The 22,413-nt window shown below is 40.3% G+C and overlaps 1 protein-coding gene across 1 annotated transcript in view; it reads left to right on the top strand.

The window, feature by feature from the left end:
- LOC143030295 (alpha-2-macroglobulin-like protein 1) overlaps positions 1-20,844 on the top strand; it is a 44,071-nt gene extending 23,227 nt beyond the window's left edge. Inside the window, exons 15-27 of the mRNA XM_076193448.1 lie at positions 158-221; positions 6,878-7,019; positions 7,436-7,697; positions 8,801-9,003; positions 9,586-9,677; positions 10,060-10,157; positions 12,827-12,977; positions 15,800-15,933; positions 16,561-16,671; positions 16,962-17,342; positions 18,174-18,389; positions 20,025-20,393; positions 20,773-20,844. Of these exons, the coding sequence (XP_076049563.1) occupies positions 158-221; positions 6,878-7,019; positions 7,436-7,697; positions 8,801-9,003; positions 9,586-9,677; positions 10,060-10,157; positions 12,827-12,977; positions 15,800-15,933; positions 16,561-16,671; positions 16,962-17,342; positions 18,174-18,389; positions 20,025-20,393; positions 20,773-20,844 (2,295 nt within the window). The remainder of the gene's footprint in view (positions 1-157; positions 222-6,877; positions 7,020-7,435; positions 7,698-8,800; positions 9,004-9,585; positions 9,678-10,059; positions 10,158-12,826; positions 12,978-15,799; positions 15,934-16,560; positions 16,672-16,961; positions 17,343-18,173; positions 18,390-20,024; positions 20,394-20,772) is intronic.
- The last annotated feature ends 1,569 nt before the right edge of the window (positions 20,845-22,413 follow it).

The raw sequence follows: 22,413 nt of genomic DNA, 5'->3' as shown, positions 1-22,413 counted from the left end.
ACAAAAGATAGGTGTGTGTGTGTGTGTGTGTGTGTGTGTGTGTGTGTGTGTGTGTGTGTGTGTGTGTGTGTGTGTGTGTGTGTGTGTGTGTGTGTGTGTGCGTGCGCGCGCGCGCGTCTGTTGTATGACCATGACCTAACCTCGACCTTTTTTCCAGAACGTGGGCCTACACGTCATTACTGACCTTTTCCTCGACGCCAAACCCTGTCCCAAGGAATCATGTAAGTGATTGATAGCTTCCTATAACACCATATTACCTCACACTAAATCTTCCATGATGCCAAGTAACGTCACGTGAAACAAGAATGACGTCATAGTATAACATTCTTGGGAAACAATGACGTCACAATATGTATTCGATGATGTCACGCTGGAAAATAGTGATGTTCCACTATGTATCCAATGGTGGATCTATAGTAAGACTCTGGAAACGCGATCTATATCTTCCTATGAGTTCTTGTGACGTCATGGAACTCTTCGTGACGTCACAGGCACATGGGGTCTTTAGTCCGTGAACCAAGATGGAACTTATTCTATATTTGGCTCTCCATGTGACAAATAAATAATTGAATAACTAATGACAATAAAAAGAATAAAATTAGATTAGATTAACCCATTCAACTCCGATGACAAGATGTCTTGTCATTTGGTCAAATAAAACAAAAAATCATAAAACACCAAAATGTTTGATCAAACACCAGAAAAATATGACGTCAGTCCTCGCTTCGCTGCGAGCGAAGCGAGGACTGACGTCATATTTTTCTGGTGTTTGATCAAACATTTTGGTGTTTTATGATTTTTTGTTTTATTTGACCAAATGACAAGACATCTTGTCATCGGAGTTCAATGGGTTAAATAAATTTCCTCAACAACGCTCCCCCAAATCCACATTTCTACAATGCCCTTCTGATGACCCTACCTCAACACATCCCACAATGGATTCAGAAGCTACTAACGCCACCCACTGCAACTTGAACCATTGCCTGTGCTAATCATTACCTTAAGTCGAGGACGCTAACCGCCACACCACGACCATTAAACAAAAGAACTTGACGATAGCCACGTTTCAGTGGTTATCGTCCATGTGGTAATGATTAGTACAGCTAAGGGTTCGAGTCTCACTGGCGTTGCTCCTAAATCCATTTGCCATACATTCACATCCCACAATATCTTCCTGACTGCTCCATCTCCCATCCCATACATATACAACATATAACTTCTCCAGATCTATAAAAGCCCAAAAGACATTTTTACCTTTGGCCAAAAAATCCCCGTATATCTGCCTGATTGTGAAAATTTGATCTACGCATCTTCATGTTTTCTTAAGCCCACACCATTCTCCTCAAGTTATTTCCTTTATTTTCTTTCTAATCTTCTCAATTAACACTCTTCCATATGCCTTACCGACTACAATTAAGAGACTGATTCCTCTAAAGCTACCACATTTTCATTTTCCTCCTTTTTCTTTTGTAAAATGGAACTATACAAACACCCCCTCCTTTCCTCTGACAACAAACATTAAACAACCTCACTAGCCAGTCCTCTATGGTCGTTCCTCCCTTTGTGGGACATGGCATCTAGCATCTAACTCAGGAGATTTAGTAGTTTTCGTCACTTTCAATCCTCTTTGTACCTCTTCTTTTACTATTACCCTATCAATTTCTTCTTGGCCAATTTCCCTAGTATCTCCCACTGCCACAACCAATCAATCCCTATCCTTCTCCACATTTAATCAATCCCTGAAATAATCTTACCATTTTCCCCTCAATGTCTTTAATTTCATGAACATCTATCCGTCTACACCCTTTACCTTTTCCTATCTACCTGGCCCATCCCCTCTCACTCTGTTCACTCTTCAAAATTCTCGGTCAAACTCCAATCTCTCCCTACCTATGCTCTCCTCTCTGCTCCCTCATCTCGTGATTTGCTATTTCTTTCTTCTTTACACCTCATATGCTTCCCCAGTTCAACTTTGTAACCAGTCCTCATAAACTCGCTTCGTCTCTTCACCTCCAACTCGCTGACCTTCCCTCTGTCCCCCCAATGCCTCTTTCACATGTGCCATATTGGGCACTCTCATCGTTTCCTTCTGGAAAGATACCAATTACTTTTCTAATCCTGTTTCTCTTCCTTATACACGGAGCTGCCTAGTGTAGGCCTTATGGTCTCTTGCAGTCTCCTTTATTCTTATGTTCTCATTACATTTGTTTGCCTCCAGCACTTCCCTATTAGAGGGCGTTTACAAAGGTCTAACGGTTCGTCGAACGCGGTTCGACAGACAGACACGTCTTTAAAGTGATGTGTGAACGGGGTAATAATAATAATAATAATAATAATAATAATAATAATAATAATAATAATAATAATAATAATAATAATAATAATAATAATAATAATAATAATAATAATAATAATAATAATAATAATAATAATAATAATGATCATGATAATGATAATAATGATAATAATGATAATAATAATAATAATAATAATAATAATAATAATAATAATAATAATAATAATAATAATAATAATAATAATAATAATAATAATAATAATAATAATAATAATAACAATAATAATAGCAATAATAGTAATGATATATATATAAGTAATAATAATAGTAATAATAATAATGAGAATGATAATAATAATAATAGTAGTACTAGTAGTAGTAATGATAAAAAAAATAATGATAATGATAATTTTAGGATATAATGTCGCTAGAGGACGAAATGTCACATTAGGATATAATGTCATAGGACAAAATGTCACAATGGGATGCAATGACAGTGGAGGACAAAAGATCACGATGGGAAGTAATGATAGTGGAGAACAAAATATCACGATAGGATGTAATGATAATGGAGGAGAAAATATCACAGTAGGATATAATGTCAGTGAAGGCCAAAATGTAATTTTAGGAAGGGATACCGGACAGAATGTCAATGAAGGCCAAAATATCATGATAGGATGTAATGTCGCTAGAGGACGAAATGACACATTAGGATGTAATGTTATAGGACAAAATGTCACAATGGGATGTAATGACAGTGGAGGACAAAAGATCACGATGGGAAATAATGATAGTGGAGAACAAAATATCACGATAGGATGTAATGATAATGGAGGAGAAAATATCACGGTAGGATATAATGTCAGTGAAGGACAAAATATAATTTTAGGAAGAGATACCGGACAGAATGTCAATGAAGGCCAAAATATCAAGATAGGATGTAATGACAGTGGAAGACAAAAGATCACGATGGGATGTAATTATAGTGGAGGAAAAAATATCACGGTAGGATATAATGTCACTGGAGGACAAAATATAATTTTAGAAAGTGATGCCGGACATAATGTCACTGAACGACGGGAGGCCGGCGTGAATCACGGTGACGTAGGGGGACAAAATGTACAAAATAGATCGGATGACCGTGATCAACCAGATGTCCGTGATGGGGGAAATGTTAATTTTGATAGGAGAAATGTTAATGAGGCATTGAATGTCAATGAAGGACCAAATAATAATAATATAGAGCAAGGCATGAATAAAAAACAAAATGATAATGTAAGACATGATATTGAAACTCAAAATGTGTCAAAAAGAAATAATCACGAGTTTCTTAAAACTATGTACTTTAATGCTCGTAGTATTAGGAACAAATTTCAAGAAATACAGGCGTATGTCAAAAGCGAAAATCTCGATATGATAGGAATAACTAAGACATGGTTAAATGGTACAGAGTTCGAAGCTGAATTTGATATTGCGGGATTTAAACACTTTCATCAGGATAGAAACCACAAGAAAGGTGGGGGTGTTCTATTGTACGTTAAAAACAATGTTCATGCTTGTGTTTTAGAGAAAGCGAAACAGGATGCATATGACAGTTTGTGGGTTGAGTTAATCCAAACAAATGGACAAAAAATGAATATAGGTGTAATATATAGGCCAAAGACATTATCATTAGCAGACGACAAACTGTTATTTCAAGAACTGTCTAGTTTCTGCAACCGGGATTTATTGATAATGGGCGATTTCAATTTTACTGACATTGATTGGATGACCCTTGATCATGGCCATATAGGTAGTCGCTTGATTGATTTTCTTGGTGACAATTACTTAATTCAGCATGTAAAAGAGCCCACAAGACATGGAAACTTACTCGATTTATTGATCACTAGCCGCGAAAGCATGGTAACTGATGTAGAAGTCGGTGAATCTGTTGGAAATAGCGATCACAACTTAGTCAGATTCAAACTCCTAAACAATTTTAGAATAGATACTTGTGCTTCTAAAATACCCGATTTCAGTAAAGCTCAGTTCATAGAACTACGTCAGGAGCTTCAGCTTACAGATTGGGAGGCAAAATTAAACGAAAGGCCTGTAGATCAGATGTGGGAAATATTTCAAAATACGCTCACTAAGATGATTCATACTTACATTCCTTTTAAGGACAGACGTCCCCCAAATCAGGCTCGCCCAAAGTGGCTCGACAAAGAAACTGAAAAAAGTATTGCTAAAAAGAGACAGGCTTATAAGAAATATAAGTGCTCGGGTGCATCTAATGACTATGAAACTTATGTATCAATACAGAGAGATTTAAAAAAGACAATAAGAAAAAGAAAACGACAATACGAAATGAACATCGCTGATAAATCCAAAGAGAATCCCAAAGAATTCTATAGTTACATTAGAGATAAAAAGGTTGTTAGGAATCACATTGGTCCACTATTATCTGCTGACGGTCAACTTGAATATTCAAATGAAGGAATGTGTAATATCTTAAACAATTATTTTAGCTCGGTATTCGTAAACGAAACACCTCAAAGTGAATTCCAAACTGAAACCTGTGGAAAGTCTGGGGTAAACTTACTCACTACAGTAAATATAACAAAAGAAAAAATTAAAAGGTGTATAGACAAACTCAAAGTTAATAAAACACCAGGGCCTGACGGTTGGCATCCAAGAATCTTAAAGGAAATGAAAAATGAGATTGTTGTTCCATTAGAAGTTATTTTCAAGAAATCCATCATATCCGGAGATGTCCCAAGAGAATGGAAGCTAGCTAACGTTACTCCCATATTCAAAAAAAGTGACAAAAAGAAACCAAATAACTATAGGCCTATAAGTTTGACTTCAATCGTAGGAAAAATAATGGAAACTATCATCAGAGATGCTATCGAATATCATTTAGAAAGTAACCGTTTGATAAATGATAGCCAGCATGGTTTCAGACGGAACCGTTCTTGCGTGACTAACTTACTCGAATTCTACAACACAGTTATCTCGAATTATGACAAAAGAAACAATATAGATTTAATATATCTAGACTTTGCAAAAGCTTTTGATACTGTCCCACACGAAAGACTACTTACTAAACTAGCTTTGCATGGAATAAGTGGTAGCCTATTAGGTTGGACTAGTAATTGGTTAAAAGGTCGAAAACAGAGAGTTGTTTTAAATGGAAAAACTTCTGGATGGAAAAGTGTTGCAAGTGGAGTTCCTCAGGGTTCCGTTCTTGGGCCACTTCTATTCATAGTATATATAAATGATATAGACCATGGACTAAAATCTACTGTTTCCAAATTTGCTGATGATACAAAACTGTGCGGAGTGGCAAATGATCACTCAAACCAATTAGATATTCAAGAAGATTTAGATCAATTACAGCAATGGTCTGAAAAGTGGCTAATGAAATTTAACACAAGTAAATGCAAGGTAATGCACATAGGTAAAAATAACAGTAAGTACGATTACAAGTTATTTGGAAATTCGTTAACAAAAGTGGATAGTGAAAAAGATCTCGGCGTAATTATCAGTAACGACCTCAAATCATCCAAGCAGTGTATTTCAGCCCCTGAGAAAGCAAATAAGGTTCTGGGATTGATTGCGCGATCTTTTGATTTCAAAAGTCCATCACTCATTAACAAGCTATATAAATCGTTAGTTCGTCCACATTTGGAATATGCTGTTTCCGTATGGTCACCGAATCTCATTAAAGACATTGACAGACTGGAAAAAGTACAACGGCGAGCCACAAAACTGATTCCAAATATAAAAAATAAATCATACGAAAATCGACTTAAGCACATTAATCTGTTTTCCCTAAAAAAGCGTAGACTCAGAGGTGACTTGATACAGGTCTTTAAGATTTTAAAGGGAATTGACAACATCAAAAGTGACCAAATTTTCACATTGAATGAGAATCAGACAAGAAACAATGGTCTCAAACTGTCCGGAAATAGATTCAATTTGGAAGTGGGTAGAAACAACTTTGCCAACCGTGTAGTTAATGAATGGAATAAACTTCCTGCACAGGTAGTGCAATGTAGTTCAGTTCGAAGCTTTAAGAATCATTTAGATAAATACCTAAGATGCTGTAATGATTATAATTTATGTTATATTGTTTGTTTTTGTTTTGTTATAGTTTGTCTGTCTGATTTTCATTTATTATTAGTTATATGTCAATTTATTATCATTTACTATTTACCTGTTTGTTTGTTATTCTACTATACCTATGCATTTATTTATGTATTTTATTTGTTATTTACATTATTATAGTTTTAATTTATTATCAATATGATTTTTTTTTTTTTTTGCATCCGACCTAGATATGGATCAAAAGGTCTCCTGTCGGCATGCTCCGCCTTTGTAAATCCTTTGTTATATATGTATGAGTAAATGATTAGAGAGACGAATACGTCAATCAATAAACAAAATAGAACAAAACACAAATCTACCAATTGTCTCAAGTGCGTCCATGTCTGAGGAGGAGGAGGAGGAGGAGGAGGATGAAAAGACAGAGGAGGAGGAGGAGGAAGTGGAAGAGGAGGAAGTGAAAGAGGAGGGAGAGAATAATCTCCTCGTTTGCAGGTGGCGACACGGGGACCTCGGCGACGTACCTCTTTGCGCCCACGCCGAAGGGGAAGGAAAAGAAAGATGGACCCAAGAGTGGGCCTCAGGAACCCCGCGACTTCTTCCCGGAGACCTGGCTCTGGGATATTGTCGTCATGAGGTAGGCTCGCTCTCGGCCCATCGTTATCGTTATCGTCATCGTCATCGTTGTCATTCAATCACCATCAACCATCATTATTATTATCATTGTCGTTATTATTATTATTATCATTATTATTACTATTATTACTATTATTATTACTATTATTATTATCATTATTATTATTATTATCATTACTATTATCATTACTACTAATATTATTATTATCATTATTATCATTGTTATTACTATCATTGTCTTTATCATTATTATTAATATCATCAGTATTACTATTATAAATTTCATTATTTTATTTATTCATTTACATATTTACTTATCTATTTATTAATTTATCTATCTATTTATTGGTTGATTTTATTCATTCGTTTATCTGTTTATTCGTCTATCTTTCAATTTATCTCTGTCTATTACCTTAGTCCTTCCGGACACAACGAAACCGAAGTCAAAGTTCCGGACACCATAACCGAGTGGGTGGGCGAAGCCGTTTGTGTTCATCCGAAGACGGGAGTCGGCCTCTCCGGAGAGGCCACCTTCATCTCTTTCCTTCTGTTCTTCGTGGACCTCAAGCTTCCGCCGTCCGTCAAGAGAGGCGAGACGTTCGAAACACTCGTCTCCGTCTTCAACTTCCTTGAGCACAACATCACCGTGAGTATTCCTCTGTTTCTGGAATGTGAATATGTTTGAAAGTGAACATAGAAAGGAAATATTACGTTTTTTTTATTATTATTATTATTATTATTATTATTACCTGTTGGATTCGGAATCGACTGATTTTTACCCTCCCGGATGAGAGCTTGTATTGTCCAGTTTATGGGTAATGCTGTGAGTTCACACACACACACACACACACCTTCTTGTTCGAAGGAAACAATAACAACTCTCAGTATCGTGGCATTTCCCGGTAATGACGTCAAACCTTCTGAGACGCAAATCCAAGCTGACAGTATCGAACTGTAACAAAAACTCAATATTCGCTCTAAGGCCGCGTTACTTAACCTTATGCACTCCTGAAGTCAGGTCTAGGCAGTCTAGCACTACCTTGACTCTGGAGATCTGATTACTAGAGGGGGTAGATGGAAGTGAAATGCTGCTTAGCATTTGATTAACCCATTCAACTCCGATGACAAGATGTCTTGTCATTTGGTCAAATAAAACAAAAAATCATAAAACACCAAAATGTTTGATCAAACACCAGAAAAATATGACGTCAGTCCTCGCTTCGCTCGCAGCGAAGCGAGGATTGACGTCATATTTTTCTGGTGTTTGATCAAACATTTTGGTGTTTTATGATTTTTTGTTTTATTTGACCAAATGACAAGACATCTTGTCATCGGAGTTGAATGGGTTAATAGAGGGAAAAGTGAAATGAAGTACTGCCAGGTACTGAGTACGTGCCAGCACTTCCTCAAATTGATTTCAACCCCCCTAGGTGGTCCTAGCACCCCAGGTTAAGAAACGATGTTTCACTTTTTTGGCAGCCACCCAAAATCCTGTCAAGATCGACCATGGCGACCCATACCCCCTTAAACGTTTAGTTTCATTTAGAATTTAGAACAATTGTATTCAATTAAATTGTCTCTATAATGTTGTCCTTAGATATTAATGATTTAGGTATTGGAGTACAGTGCTATTACTTATGATAATATTTCCATCGAGAATATTGGGGACAATAGTGTGTCCACAAATCCTTGAGGATCCATTCAAATGGCTTGACGACCCAACTTTGGGTCGCAACCCAGGGGTTAGAAACCACTGCGCTAGACACTGCCCTCGTTCTCCAGGTCGAAGTACTTCTGAAGGACAACCCTGACGTTGAGGTTGACGGAAACGCACGCGTCGTACTCTGTGTCCCGGCAAAGAAGATGGTGGTGCACCGTTTCTGGTTCAAAGCCAAGACTTCAGGCCACGTCCAGATCGCCGTCACAGCCACGGATGTCTTCGACGACGCGCTAGATTGTGAAGGGACCGTCAGGGTCAACAAGACGTGAGTTGTGATCCTGCTAATGAGAGGTGTTTATCATATACTGTATATATGTGTGTGTGTGTGTGTGTGGATGCCGTGTCCAAGTTGTGAGTAGGTGGTCATGAACTCGATTCCCGGGATCCGCTGCGGGTTTACTGCTGCGATGGTTCCCGTCATCCCTGGCCGCCAGCCAGGCGGGAGGCTATCCAAACACCGGGAAAAAAACAGCGGCTTGATGTAGGTGAGAGGGCGTTGCCCTAGCTAGCAGGGGTTTCTCACTTCTTACTTCGTGGGAGTGGGGTGGCGAGATATATGCTCATACACATGTATGAGTGTTGTGTATGTACATACTTTTATTTAATCAATTGGGATGTATAGGTAAGGAGCAACGCCCATGGGTTCCAATCTCCTACTCTCCAATTGACCATACCTGACTTGTTTGTTTTGTTTGAGATTCCTGGACACCTTGTGGATGTCCAACGGAATCTTCAAAACCAAAAACTTTCCGATAGCGTCACTTATGAAGAACGACGTCATTGAACCTTAGGTTGCAAAAGTCATGGAGTTTTGAACGTTTCTTCCCCGTTTCTTCAATCCTCACAGGGACACAGTGATCCGTGTCCTGTCTGTGAGGCTGGAGGGAGTCCCCATGGAAATAGTCCACTCGGAGTACATCTGTGAAGGAAACTTTAGAGGTAAGATAACAGATCCCCCACGAACTGACCGTGTCATTGTGAACACCCGTGTCTGTCTGGTCCATGATAGATCATAGATATGCAAATACATATTTCTCTTTTAAGTCTATTATGCTTCTATATATATATACCAATTCCCCTGTCACTAAAGTGATTTTTTTGTTAACTAAATGGAAGAGATGCAACCACAATACAAGCTATATGTGCATATTTCTGGTATCACCATGGCCATGGGTGTCCACAACAGTTTACGAGAAAGATTCTGTATATCGAATAGAGTCATGATTGCGGGGATTCTCTGTCACTCGGAATAAATTACACTTCAAGTGCCACGTTCCTTAATGAATATTACTATTTGTATATGTATCTTCTGCGTTCTCAGAGGAGTGGATGATGAGCGCCCCTGCTGACGACGCCATCAACGATACGATCTCAATGAAGGTTATGGTTTCCGGTGAGCTTCTGGGACCGTCCATCGAGGTACTGTACCAAGTCTTTCTGGCAACAACTCCCCTCTGCCTTCTGTCTCTCACTCAACTGACTCCCACTCCTCATCCATCCTCTCTCTCCTCAACCTATCCACTTTCCTACCCATCCCAACACAGTGTCTTTCAAAGCTTTCCTCTCTCTCTCTCTCCCTTCAACTCTAACTCTGCATCACCTTGCTATTCACAGTCGTGTGTGTGTGTGTGTGTGTGTGTTTTGTGGGTTCTCCCACAAATGGCTTTTGTTCGAAATAACGGTAGTTCCTCAATTAAAAACCTAGACTTTCTATTTTTCTGATTAATGTTCGTTGTACAACGGGAGGCAGGTGCAGTAGCTAGGCATATTTAACCTTTGAATAAAAAAAATATAGGTTCCAGAAGTGTACTAAGGGCATTTTGATCTACCAAGGGGCATTTTCAATTGATGTACAATGAACAAACAGGGTTGGAGTATAGCCAAAATGGCACTGGATTAGGAAAAGCCACAGATGTGTGACTGAGACCATGGACTGGTCAGTCAGTTTGATGTTTTTTGAGGCCGTGGTGCAGTGAAAAAGGACCCAATAATAAGAGGGGGAAGACCTGTGGTAAGAGGGGGCAATGGGCCATGCAATCGGAAAGGCAAGTAGATGATCCTTTCTCTCTTCTCTCTGGATATTTCCCTTTAATTAATGTAGAGTGTATCCAGGTTTGCCAGGCGTCTTGATTTTTTTAAGCATTGAAATGCCATTTCCAGTTGGTCTCTGGTAATGGTGCATTTATGTATGGTTGGCATCTTTATATTCAGTATGAGCCTTAAGGCCCTGAGTCCTCATGTTGACAAGAAAATATTAATACACACGATGACTCCATTCGATGTTATAAGTCTGTTATCCCTAAAGTAAACAGAAGCATTATATATTCCACCTTATATTTCAATAACAACGTCTGCATAAGGAAAGGTGTCATCTTGACTGCTTTTAATTTTCGAGTACAATCCCAACACTTCTCTGAAGAGGTGGTGTAAGTCGAGAAATTTCTGCTCCCTTTCCACGATGATAGATATGTGTACATACTGACAATAGGTGTGAGGCATAAGGTCATTTTGGGAAAACTCTGCTCTGCTGCTGCCATAAAGACATTAAGAAATAAAACGACCCTTTAATCTTAGAGGGTACTTGAATGCGACTTCTTTTCTACACTGCTGAAGAAACTATTGAGGGACCGTCTCAGGAATCTTGAGTTTGGATGTAAATTCATCGCTGTAGAGACGATTAAAGATAAATTGTACAGTGGTGTCAACTGTTACATTTGTGAAGAAGGACTCCACATCCACCAAGGCCAATATATCATCGACAAGGGCATTTTATGATTCATTATTGATTTATTATTATTATCATTATTATCATTGTTGTTATCATTCTCAATGGTATTGTTATTATCATCATCATCATCATCATCATCATCACCATCATTATTATTATTATCATTATTATTATTATTGTTGTTATTATCATTATCATTATTATCATTATTATTATTATTATCACCATTATCATTAAATCAAAGAAGCCGGATAAGAAATTGGGGCTTTAATGATCTGAAATGAAGAAGGGTGAAAAATTCAGTCATTTTTTACCCCATCAGTGCGCATGTTGGTGCAGTGATCGGCCTAAGTAGGTCGTCTGGGTTGCACGTGTTAATGCTACTATGCACATATCCAGAGTCATAATCCTAAATCATCTGAATGACCTTCCATGTGGCTTCCAAGTTTTGTAAACTTCCGAAGTGAAGATAGTGTGGGTGAATGACTTGTCGATTCTTCTTTTCGTCATAGTTTTGTTATCACGAAACTGCTTGGCTACGTCCTCACTTTCCCGTCTTGGCATTCTGCTTTGGTGGTGTTCCATTTTCTGTGCTGTTTCGACTGCCGCCGGCGTAAAAGGAGTCTATGCACGCATTAAACAACCTCACCGACAAATCCACTATGATTGTTTCATTCTTCGTCTGTCTACGTGACATGCATCTAACCCAAGTATCTCACCAGTTTTCAATACTTTCAATGATCATTGTATCACAATCGATTCATTAGAACCCTATTTATAGTTATTAACCTCTTCAGTACAGAAACACATTTCCAGCTGAATAGGACCATTTGGCGTTGGCCAGAACAAAATAACAAAAAATATGTTACCGCACCAAAAGGGTTAAAGTTGTCACATAGTTCCTCTGTGAATTATCTAGGTTCTTCTGTGGATTTCTTAATTTCATCTGCGGATTTATCAAGTTCTTCTGTGGATTTCTTAATCTATTCTACGAACTTCTCAAGTTACTCTAGAATGTTTAAGTTATCAAACGGAAGTCTTAGCGGTGGTATTCTAAATAATACTTTCCTTATATAAATCTTATATAAATCCTTGGAATAGAAATATTTATATAAGGAAAGATTTTTTCTTTAAATACGACTGTAAAAATATTAGGGTGGTATTTTTAAAGAAATTAAGAATATCACCGCAAGAATGTTGCAGTTGTATTCTTGGAAATTTTTTATCTAAAGCTTTTCCTTCCAAGGATCTATATAAAACAAAATATTTTCCTTTTATGAATACCACTGTAAGTTTCTCGGATGATTTATGGATATTTTCTACTTTTGTTCCTCTACGCCATCTGGACGGGGACCTACAGAACCTAAGGCACCTTATCAGGAAACCGTACGGGTGCGGCGAACAGAACATGATCAACTTCGCCCCGAACATCTTTATCCTGCAGTACCTGTGGAAGACCCACCAGCTGACGGACAAAGCGAAGGAGGACCTGATCACGTTCATTAAAGAAGGTAATGTACTGATTTTTGGTCGAACGTTTTCAAAACCGAGTCAGGGAAATCAAAATGAATGTGGCATCAGCGTCTGTGTAGGGGAGAAAGGAAGGGAACAGAAGGACAGGCAGCAAATGGTGGGATATGTAGGCAAAGGGGGTTGTCATTGAAAAGAAGAAGAAGCAAGGGTAAGAAGATTGTTTATAAAGTGGCCAAGGAGAACATGTGAGAGGCACGAAAGGAAGAGGGTAGAAGCTCAGGGCAAGGCAAAGGAGACGAGGAGGAGAGGAGATATAATGCGGTGTATGTGTTTGAAGGAAATAAAAGAATCATTAATCTAATAATGTAAGGGGGGTGAATTAAGGAGGAAAGGACAAAGGGTTCAGACGGACAAGTATTAATGGAAATAAAAGCGGAAAGGGGGGGAAGTGGGTAGAGTATTTCTGTGTTTGAAGGAAATAAAATAATCATTAATCTAATAATGTAAGGGGGTGAATTAAGGAGGAAAGGATAACGGGTTCAGACGGACAAGTGTTAATGGAAATAAAAGCGGAAAGGGGGAGGGGGGGAATGGGTAGAGTATTTCTGGGATTTATTGAATGTGGAGGAGACTATGAGAGTTTCTTTTTTTATTGTGGTAGTAGGAGATGCCAGAGAAAATGACTGTAATGGGAGGGGAGAATAATAATAATAAGGCTACAGCAAAAATGAGACACAAAAATCATTACAAGTAATGAAAGTTGGTAAGATACCTGGCTGGGTTAGATGGCGGCTCTCACATACAGGGGCTTTACACGGTCTAACGGCGGTTCGTCGAACGCGGTTCGACAGACAGACAGACAGACACGTCTTTAAAGTGATGTGTGAACGTGTGAACGGGGTATTTGGTTGTCGAACACAACGTGTTCGACAACCAAATACCCCGTTCACTTTACATCACTTTAAAGACGTGTCTGTCTGTCTGTCGAAGCGCCGTTAGACCGTGTAAAGCCCCTTATAGACTGTCTGTCTGGCGAAAAATGAAAGATAGTGGATTGGTTGGTTAATGAGGTTATTTGATGTGTGACTAAGGGAGGGGAGTGCTCCAGGGAACCGGAGGAGTGCATGTATAGTTTCATTATACGAAAGAAATGAAATAGCTTTAGAAAAATGAGTCTGTTAAGCGTAGTTGCTAATGTGTACGGGAGGATGGTAATTGAGAGGATGGATTAGGAGGGGAACAGGAGTAATTTAGGAAGAAGATGCGTAGATACAGTTTTTGTAGTTGGGCTGATATGCGAGATATTTTTTCCCCCAAAGGTAAAAATATCTTGTGGGGTTTTGTAGGTTTGGAGAAGGTACAGGATAGTGTCGACAGAAACGCATTATGAGATGTGTTGCGGATATATGGAATTAGGAGAAGTTTTGCTGAGGGTGGTCTAAATTTTGTACTTAAAAAAGGAGAGCCTGTGGGAGGAGGGGGAATGGACAGAATGAATGTTTTGTGGTGAGAGTGGTTTTGCACCTGGCTTGCAATGCCACCATGGTTGTTCAGTATGTACATGAGTGGAGTGTTGTGGTAGGTAAATACGAGCGTAGGTAATGGACATTTGGAGATGCTGAGTGACCGTGGAAAGAAGCGGGTGGTGTACCAGGTGTTGTTTTTAGATGATACTACGCTTGGGGCTGGGTTAGAGGAGGGGCTGATGATGCAGTTAGTGGCGGTATTTGGGAGGACATGTGAGGGGGAGAATGCTAAAAGTAAATGTGAACAAAAGTAAAGTGATGAGATGTACGAGGGAATCGGGTGGCGAAAAGTTGAAGGCTAGTTTGAAAGGAGAGAGGTTGGAGGAAATGGAGAAATTAAACTATTTAGGGTTACATGTATCAAGGAATGGAGGTAATTTGTTGAGTAAGGAAAACGACAACATATCTTGAGATGAAAAAAAAAAAAGACTGTGCGAAAGGGTGACTGTATATAAGACCTTGTATGGAGGACTTGGAATTTAAAAGAGGCAAAAATGAAAACCTTAATTATTTTTCGATGAAATATCTAAGAAATTTGGTGGGTGTTACGAGAATGGATAAAGTGAGACATGGCGAGGTAAGGTAGAGAGCGAGGGTGGAAAGAGAGCTGGCAGATAAGACTGAAAAAATCTGGGAAGGTTTGGATATACGGAACAAATAATTGAAGAAATATGGAAAAAAGAAATACAGAAGGCTGAATTGGAAGGTAAAGACCAAGGATGAGGTAGATGGATGGGGTAATATTTACTATCTACCTGTTTCTTTGTTGTTTGACTATGCCTATGCGTTTATTTGTGTATTTTATTTGATACTTACATTACTATAGTTTTTATTTATTTACTTAATATTGTTAGGACCAAAAGGTCTCCTGTCGACATGCTCCGCCTTTGTAATCCTTTGAGTCTTGTGCAGCAAGGGGAGTGCATGTCGTGATGGTATGAGACAGATACGAAAATAATGGGATGGTTTTGAATGGATGAGGTATTGACATGGCCCAAAGGGATTTCTTCTGGTCTGCTCTGTAAATTCTCGCGTGGATGTGTGGAGGGTTGCTGTGTAATGAAGAGTGGGGGGTAAACCAAATATGCTTACTGGGCCCTGTTGTGTAGGTGCTATGCCCCACTGCATTACTTCTGCCCTGGGCAGTGTGCGTTGCGCCCCAGGGGTGGCCCTTCATCCACAAGAAGCTAAGATAAAAGGGATAACAAATGTATGTTGGATGGGTGTGGCATTGGTGAAAGGTAAATGGATGGGATGGATGGCCACCCCTTTTATGAGATGGAATGGAGCTTTTGGTATATGTATGTATTTATGTATTTATATATTTTCATCAGGCTACCAGAGGGAGTTATTGTACAAGTTAAACGACGGGTCTTTTAGTGCCTTTGGGAATTCTGACAAAGTTGGATCCACCTCTCTGACAGCCTTTGTCCTGAAGTCCTTTGCCAAGGCGAAGGAGATTCTTGAAGTTTTTAATGAAAATGTAAGTAAGCATGACATACAACTCTGCATAGTTAGTATACATTGAGATCGTTCTGAATAGGATGATATTCTAACAGAATTTAGGTTGTCTTTACAGAAGGACGTGGAACATGTTGCAGAAAGCAGGGAATCTTATATCTAGATGTTAAGGGATACTAGAATTATCCTGTGCTTTGTTCATCCTGATTTTCTAGATATCTAACAAGCCAACCCGCCCGTGGGAACTCCGCAAACATGGCATCATAAGTTTCGTGGCGTGTGTGTTGCAATTGTTTGTTGTTATGGTTGACATTATTGTGAAAAAACAACGAGTTGAAACTGTTAAACTTTATTGTTGACTAATACTTTCTGAAACTCTAATCAGCTTCTAGACTTTTCTAATAGCGAAAATTGTTTATATTCTTTCGCTAATCAATACATTACTGTTAACGTTCGTCTTCATTAAACCTAACACCAGATTATCTTATTCAATTAAGAAAAATCTAAACCGAAAAGAATTGAAGGGGATAGACTGGGTCGAAGCTAAGTGGATCATGGTTTCAATTCCCCTCCATTCTTTTCCTGTATGATGTAGACACCCTCTTCTACATGGTGTCATGTTTGCTTGTTGCAGGTCATTTTTGTTGATGACCTGAAGAACACAATGGAGTGGTTGGAAGCACGGCAACTATCGGATGGTGGATGCTTTGAATCCCTAGGAAGGGTCATTCACAAAGACCTCCTGGTAAATGTTCCTTTCACTTCTCTCTCTCTCTCTCTCTCTCTCTCTCTCTCTCTCTCTCTTAATGATGAAACTTGTCCTGTAGAACATATTCTATCTTGAACAAAGTCCTTACATAGTACGTAACAAAATTCTCCACTGAATGCCACAATTCAATCAGAAGTTCAAAGGTCCAAATGAAAAAGATATAAGCAAGACCGCAAACTTGAGTTGATTCCCGATGTTGTCATTGAGTTGATGGGACTTAGTGTCGCTCAGGAACTACTGACATATCCTTTCCTTTTTTCGCTCAGGGCGGCGTCGGCGGAGCATCCCTGTCATCGTACGCTCTCATTGCTCTCCTAGAGGCGTTCACCACGAACTCCGTCGTCGTGGACAGGGCGTTAGAGTGCCTCAATAACACCCAGTCGGTCGGGGCGTACCAACTGGCCCTGAAGGCTTATGCCTTCTCCCTTGCCTCCTTCAGCGGGCCGTCCACTACTGCCGCTATAGAAGAAGCCTACATCCTCCTGAAAGACAAGAGCATCAGCAAGGAGCTCTACGTCGAGGGCGTCTCTTATCTCATCCTTGCCATGCATACTTACGATTCTGACGATTACTCTAGGGAAATCATGAACTTGGTACAACTTTTGTCCAAAGAAATGAATGGCCAAGGAGGATTTCACTCCACGCAGGTATGTTCCAGTTTCTGAAACCTCGTTTTTTTTTTATAAAGTGTTGTTCGGTTTTTCAAAAAGTATTATTTGGTTGGTGTATCTTAAAGAAAATAGCTGTTATCAGGAATTTGGTGTCACAACCATGAGCTCATGCAAAGCATGCCACCCTTTTTCTTTTCCTTTTTTTTTTTTTATCAATCACAGCTTGCTTATAACTGACGTCACCTAGTGACGTCATTCAAAAGCGATTGTGATTGGACAGGGAAGAGTTTCCAACACTGGGCTTCCACTGGCTTCACCAAAGCCGACAGTTGAGAGTTTGTTTGAATAAAAACGACTTCAAATTAAAAAAAAACAAATTATCTTTCTTTCATGCATAGAAAGGCCGAATGATAAACTAAGATATTGTAAACTTATACGAATGTTAGACGACATTCTGTTGAAATGTTCTTAGAGGAGTCTAGATTTCTGTAAGTGAATTCATATTCTAGTTATTCAAATGGAGGTTGGAGGTCAAATGTCGAAGGTAAAATAGCCCAGTGTGATAACCCCTCGAGACCGCTGCGGTGACTATAGTGAGGCAACAAGGAAAGGAAAGGAATGGGATGGTTTAAACATGTGAAGAGAATGGTGGAAATGAAGGCGTCATCACACAAAGGGCTATTTCCCCCCCCCCCCTAAAGTCAGTGGAACAGGTTTTCATAATCTCCGATGATCCGGACATTAATTGAGCCGAATTATTTGTAACAGAAGCCCCACCTACTTACAGAACCATATACAACATGTCGACGTTCTTCTGAAGATTGAATTCTATTTTGACCCATTCTTTCTGCATTCATCATTTCACAGGACACCATTGTCGCCTTGCAAGCCCTTGCTATGTCCTCTCCTGACGTTAGCAACGGCACCTTAAGCTCGGAGGTCTCCGTCTTTTTAGATCCCCTAAACGACACCTTCTTCATCAACAAAGACAACAGACTCTTGCTTCAGTCCACGGACAGCGTGGCTCCCCCGCCTCCATCGGTTACCGTACAGAAGACCGGGAATGGGTGTGTTCTCGTGCAGGTAAAGCCAAAGACATAACCTTTCCAATTAGGTAATGGACTATATAGATTCCCCGTTAGCCAAACGTCACTCGGTTTTGTTCATATAAAGATCAGATCCCTGGCCCTAACGAGGCCTCGGTCAATCGAGATTTTGCAAGATCAGTCCTTGACTTATCGAGGCCCTGTCCAGGTACTGTAGTCTGATATTGGCTTATTGAGACCTTGTCTGATCAGTCTGACCTTGATCACCGCGACACTCTTCAGGTACTTTGATCAATCAAAACACTGCTCAGAGTCTAACCCTAATTTTTGGAGTACACTTTGTGATTTTGTATTATGACACAACAACGAATAACGTCATGACTGTAGGTCTGTAGTTGGGTAGATATATATTTTTTCAACACATTGCTGGCATGGATTGTTATCAAGTAGGTTCTAATGCAAATGAAATGGGAAGACTTTGTAACAAATGAAAAGTGGAGTTCGTTTGTTCATTCGTGGTGAATTACTGTGACACAGTGACAATTTCGAGGAATTTGTCTCCTCGGCAGTACCATGTTTGCAGGTGACCTAAGGTCAAATGAAGTGGTGACCCTAGACTAACCTTTAAACGCCATCACTTTCTCACCAAGTGGGAAATAAAAAACCTCTGGTAGGACAAGCCCTGTCAATTGTGGTGAGCCTTTTTTTTTCTACATGTTTGGGTCTCCTCCCCGCCTGGCCAGAGCTACCGGCTATCCCAGGGATCGAACTCATGACCACCTGCTCATGAGTTCGATACGATATCCACTGGACTACCGTAGACCCTTTCTTAAGCAAAAGCAATCTGTCTCTTCTCTCGAATACTGTTCTCAGCTATACGCCAGAGAGTGTCGAGATATTCATTTCAAATGGCGCATCAGCCCAAGCAGATAACATGTGACAAATTGGAAGCTTTGGGTAAAGTGTCCTAACTCTGTTTATAAACGAAGAGGAAGAGTAAGAAAGGGGCGGGCGGAATTGTACCAGGTCCCCGGCGTTTCATTCAGTTTGTCCCATATTGGAGACTTACATGGGCGCATCCTTTGTACGTCCACGCAAGCAGATAACATGTGACAAACTAAAGGCTGTGGGTAAAGTGTCCCGACTCTGTGTATAAATGAGGAGGAAGAGGAGGAAAGGAAAGGAGCTGCGTTGTACCTGATCCCCGGCGTCTCGTCCAGTTTGTCCCATGTTGGAGACTTACGTGGGCGTAAGCTCTATAAGGAACCCCAGTAGAATGGTGCCGCGACCTATCTCATGGAAGGAGGAAGGCGTCGCAAGCAAACGCCCGCGCTGGTACATTCCCTTCGGGTTTGTCACATGTGGATACGTCCTTAAAGTACGTTTTACTCGATGCGATGATCGCTCATGGCTCAGTGATGATCATCAAACCATTGTCTAGAGCACTAATTCTATGTTTTTGAATGATGATGGGGCTCTTTTGCTTCGAGCTGGAGAGTACGAGGCTGATCGTTTGAACCGAATCTACAAGCAACGCCTTTACCCAAACATGATGATGATGCCAGGTAACCCGCTATTGGCTGTGGTTGGAGGCTAATAACCCCACCGAGCAAAACTTGCCTTTAATCAGATCCCTTCTTCAATGTAACTAATTTTTCTTTCTTCCTCGAAGGCTGTCCTCAGCTACAATGTCCCAGAAAAGTCCAACGGATCGATTAACATATTCATAAACAAGAACTGTAACAAGACGGTGGAGATCTGCCTCTCCTGCACCGACGAAGACCCAACCAACATGGCTGTCATGGAGGTGTTCCTCGAGTCGGGCTATGTCCCTCATGGCGGTTTGTCGGATTACGATAGCGCGAACGTCGAGAAGCTTGAGGTCACGAACAGCGGCTTCAACGTTTACTTCAAGAGCTTGAGCCAAGAAGAAACTTGTGTCACTTTCCAAGTTCGGCAAGGGTTGTTGGTGCAGAACACCGGGCTTTCACATGTAGAAGCCTATGACTACTACGCCGCCGAGGGCAAACTCAGTGTCGTGGTGAGTACTTCCCTTGTTCTCGGCCACCTAACTGATAAACTTGCGCATTCGCTCTCATGTTTGTACAACACTTGCAAGACATAGAAAAAGAAATACAGGGCTACATTACTAGCCTATACTTAATATGGGATGCAAGTTGGGCAATTGGACACAAATACAACCCTGATCTTTCTCTCTTAGTCGTAGCAACATATTTTACATCGAATCTTACGCATGGACACAACTCTGTAAATAACGCCCCCACGTTTCAAAACAACATTCCCAAATTCACTGGAAACACCTTTCCTTTCAGAGGATCCAGAGGTTTCAATGCATGGAAATGTCCATTATACATTGAACGTGATGTAAAAAGCATTGCTACATGAACCTGTCTTTACAGAGCTTCCGGATCCACGACGGCTCTGACGACGACGACATCGATGCCATTTGTCCAACATCGCAAACTGGTTGATTCCGGTTTCTTGGAGTCCGGACTGCCAGACTGTTTGGCATTAACATCCCAATCCGTCCTTAAACCCCCCCAAGAGGATGATGAAGAAAACAAGAATAAATAGTGATGATGATGATGATGATGATGATGATGATGATGATGATGTTGTTGATGGTGGTAGTTATAGTAATGATAATAGTATTAATGATAATAGTAATGATGATAATAATAATGATAATAATAATGATAATGATAATAATGATAATGATAATAATGATGATAATAATAACAATAATAATAATAACAATAATACATCATACATACATATACCAAGGCTTTTTCCCCCTCACATGGGAGGTAGCCAAAAAGGAAAAGGCATAGAAATCACTCCCACCCATTCCATCCCTGAATACACTCCACACCCCTCCACCCTCCCTCTCATCTTAGCACCTCCTGGATGACGGGTCATCCCTGCACCTTGTCCACTGCCCTGAGTCAGAAGCAATGTCGCAAGACACAGCACATCCACAGCAAGGCCGCTTCATTAAATCAGCGACACCCCCTCTCCGTCCCCCCATGCATAAAAGGAGAAGACGGGAAGAAATCCCTTCGGGCTGCGTCAAATTTTGCTCACACATACTACCTCTCCCCCATTCCTCTGCCCATTCCACCTCATGCATCACAACATCCTCCATATACAACCATTCTCCATCGGGACTGCTCGGACAGACAATCTAGGGAACGACAACAACAACAACCATTCTCCATTCACCCCTGTCTTCTGTCCTCTCCCGTCCTTCCTCAACAGATATTCCCCTCTTCCCCAAAGCCCCCTTCACCCCATCCATCCACCTCATCCTAGGACGTCCCCTCATGTTCACTCCCTCCACATCTGCCTTCCATACCTCTTTTACTAGTCTTTCTTCACTCATTCTTTCCATGTGTCCAAACCATCCTAATATTCTTCCATCAACCCTATCTCCCAACTCCCTTTCCACCCCTGTTCTCCTCCTCACCTCCTCATTTCTCACTATCTAGCCTAGTAACTCCCATCATACTTCTCAGACACCTCATCTCAAACACATTCAAGCCCCTTCTCTCTTCCTCTCTTATGTTCCATGTTTCTGCCCCATACAGTGCTGTTGGCACAATTACTCCTTCATACAGTCTCCTCTTCGCATCCATTCCCAAATGTCTATTCCTCATTACACTCTTCAATCCACCAAGGCATCCACTCGCTTCTCTCAGTCTACATTCTACCTCCACCTTCACTCTACCTTTTCCTGCCACATTTGCACCCAAGTATCTAAAACTATCCACTTCCTCCAGTCGCTCTCCCTTAATGCTCACTTCCAGTCTACTGCCACTTTCACCCCTTGAACATCTCATCACCTTACTTTTACCCACATTTATCTTCAGCTTTCTTCTATCACATGCTCTCTCAAACTCTGTCACCAATTTCCTCAATTCCTCCTCCGATCCTGCCACAAGCGCAGTGTCGTCCGCAAACAACAGCTGGCTCACCTCCCACTTTTCTCCATTTTCTTTAACCATCTCCAATCCCTTTCCCACTACCCTTGCATTTACCTC

This window comes from Oratosquilla oratoria, chromosome 12 (genome assembly GCF_046742065.1).
Source record: "Oratosquilla oratoria isolate Oo_2021 chromosome 12, ASM4674206v1, whole genome shotgun sequence".
NCBI lineage: Eukaryota > Metazoa > Arthropoda > Malacostraca > Stomatopoda > Squillidae > Oratosquilla > Oratosquilla oratoria.
This window is presented reverse-complemented; position numbering and strand designations above follow the sequence as displayed.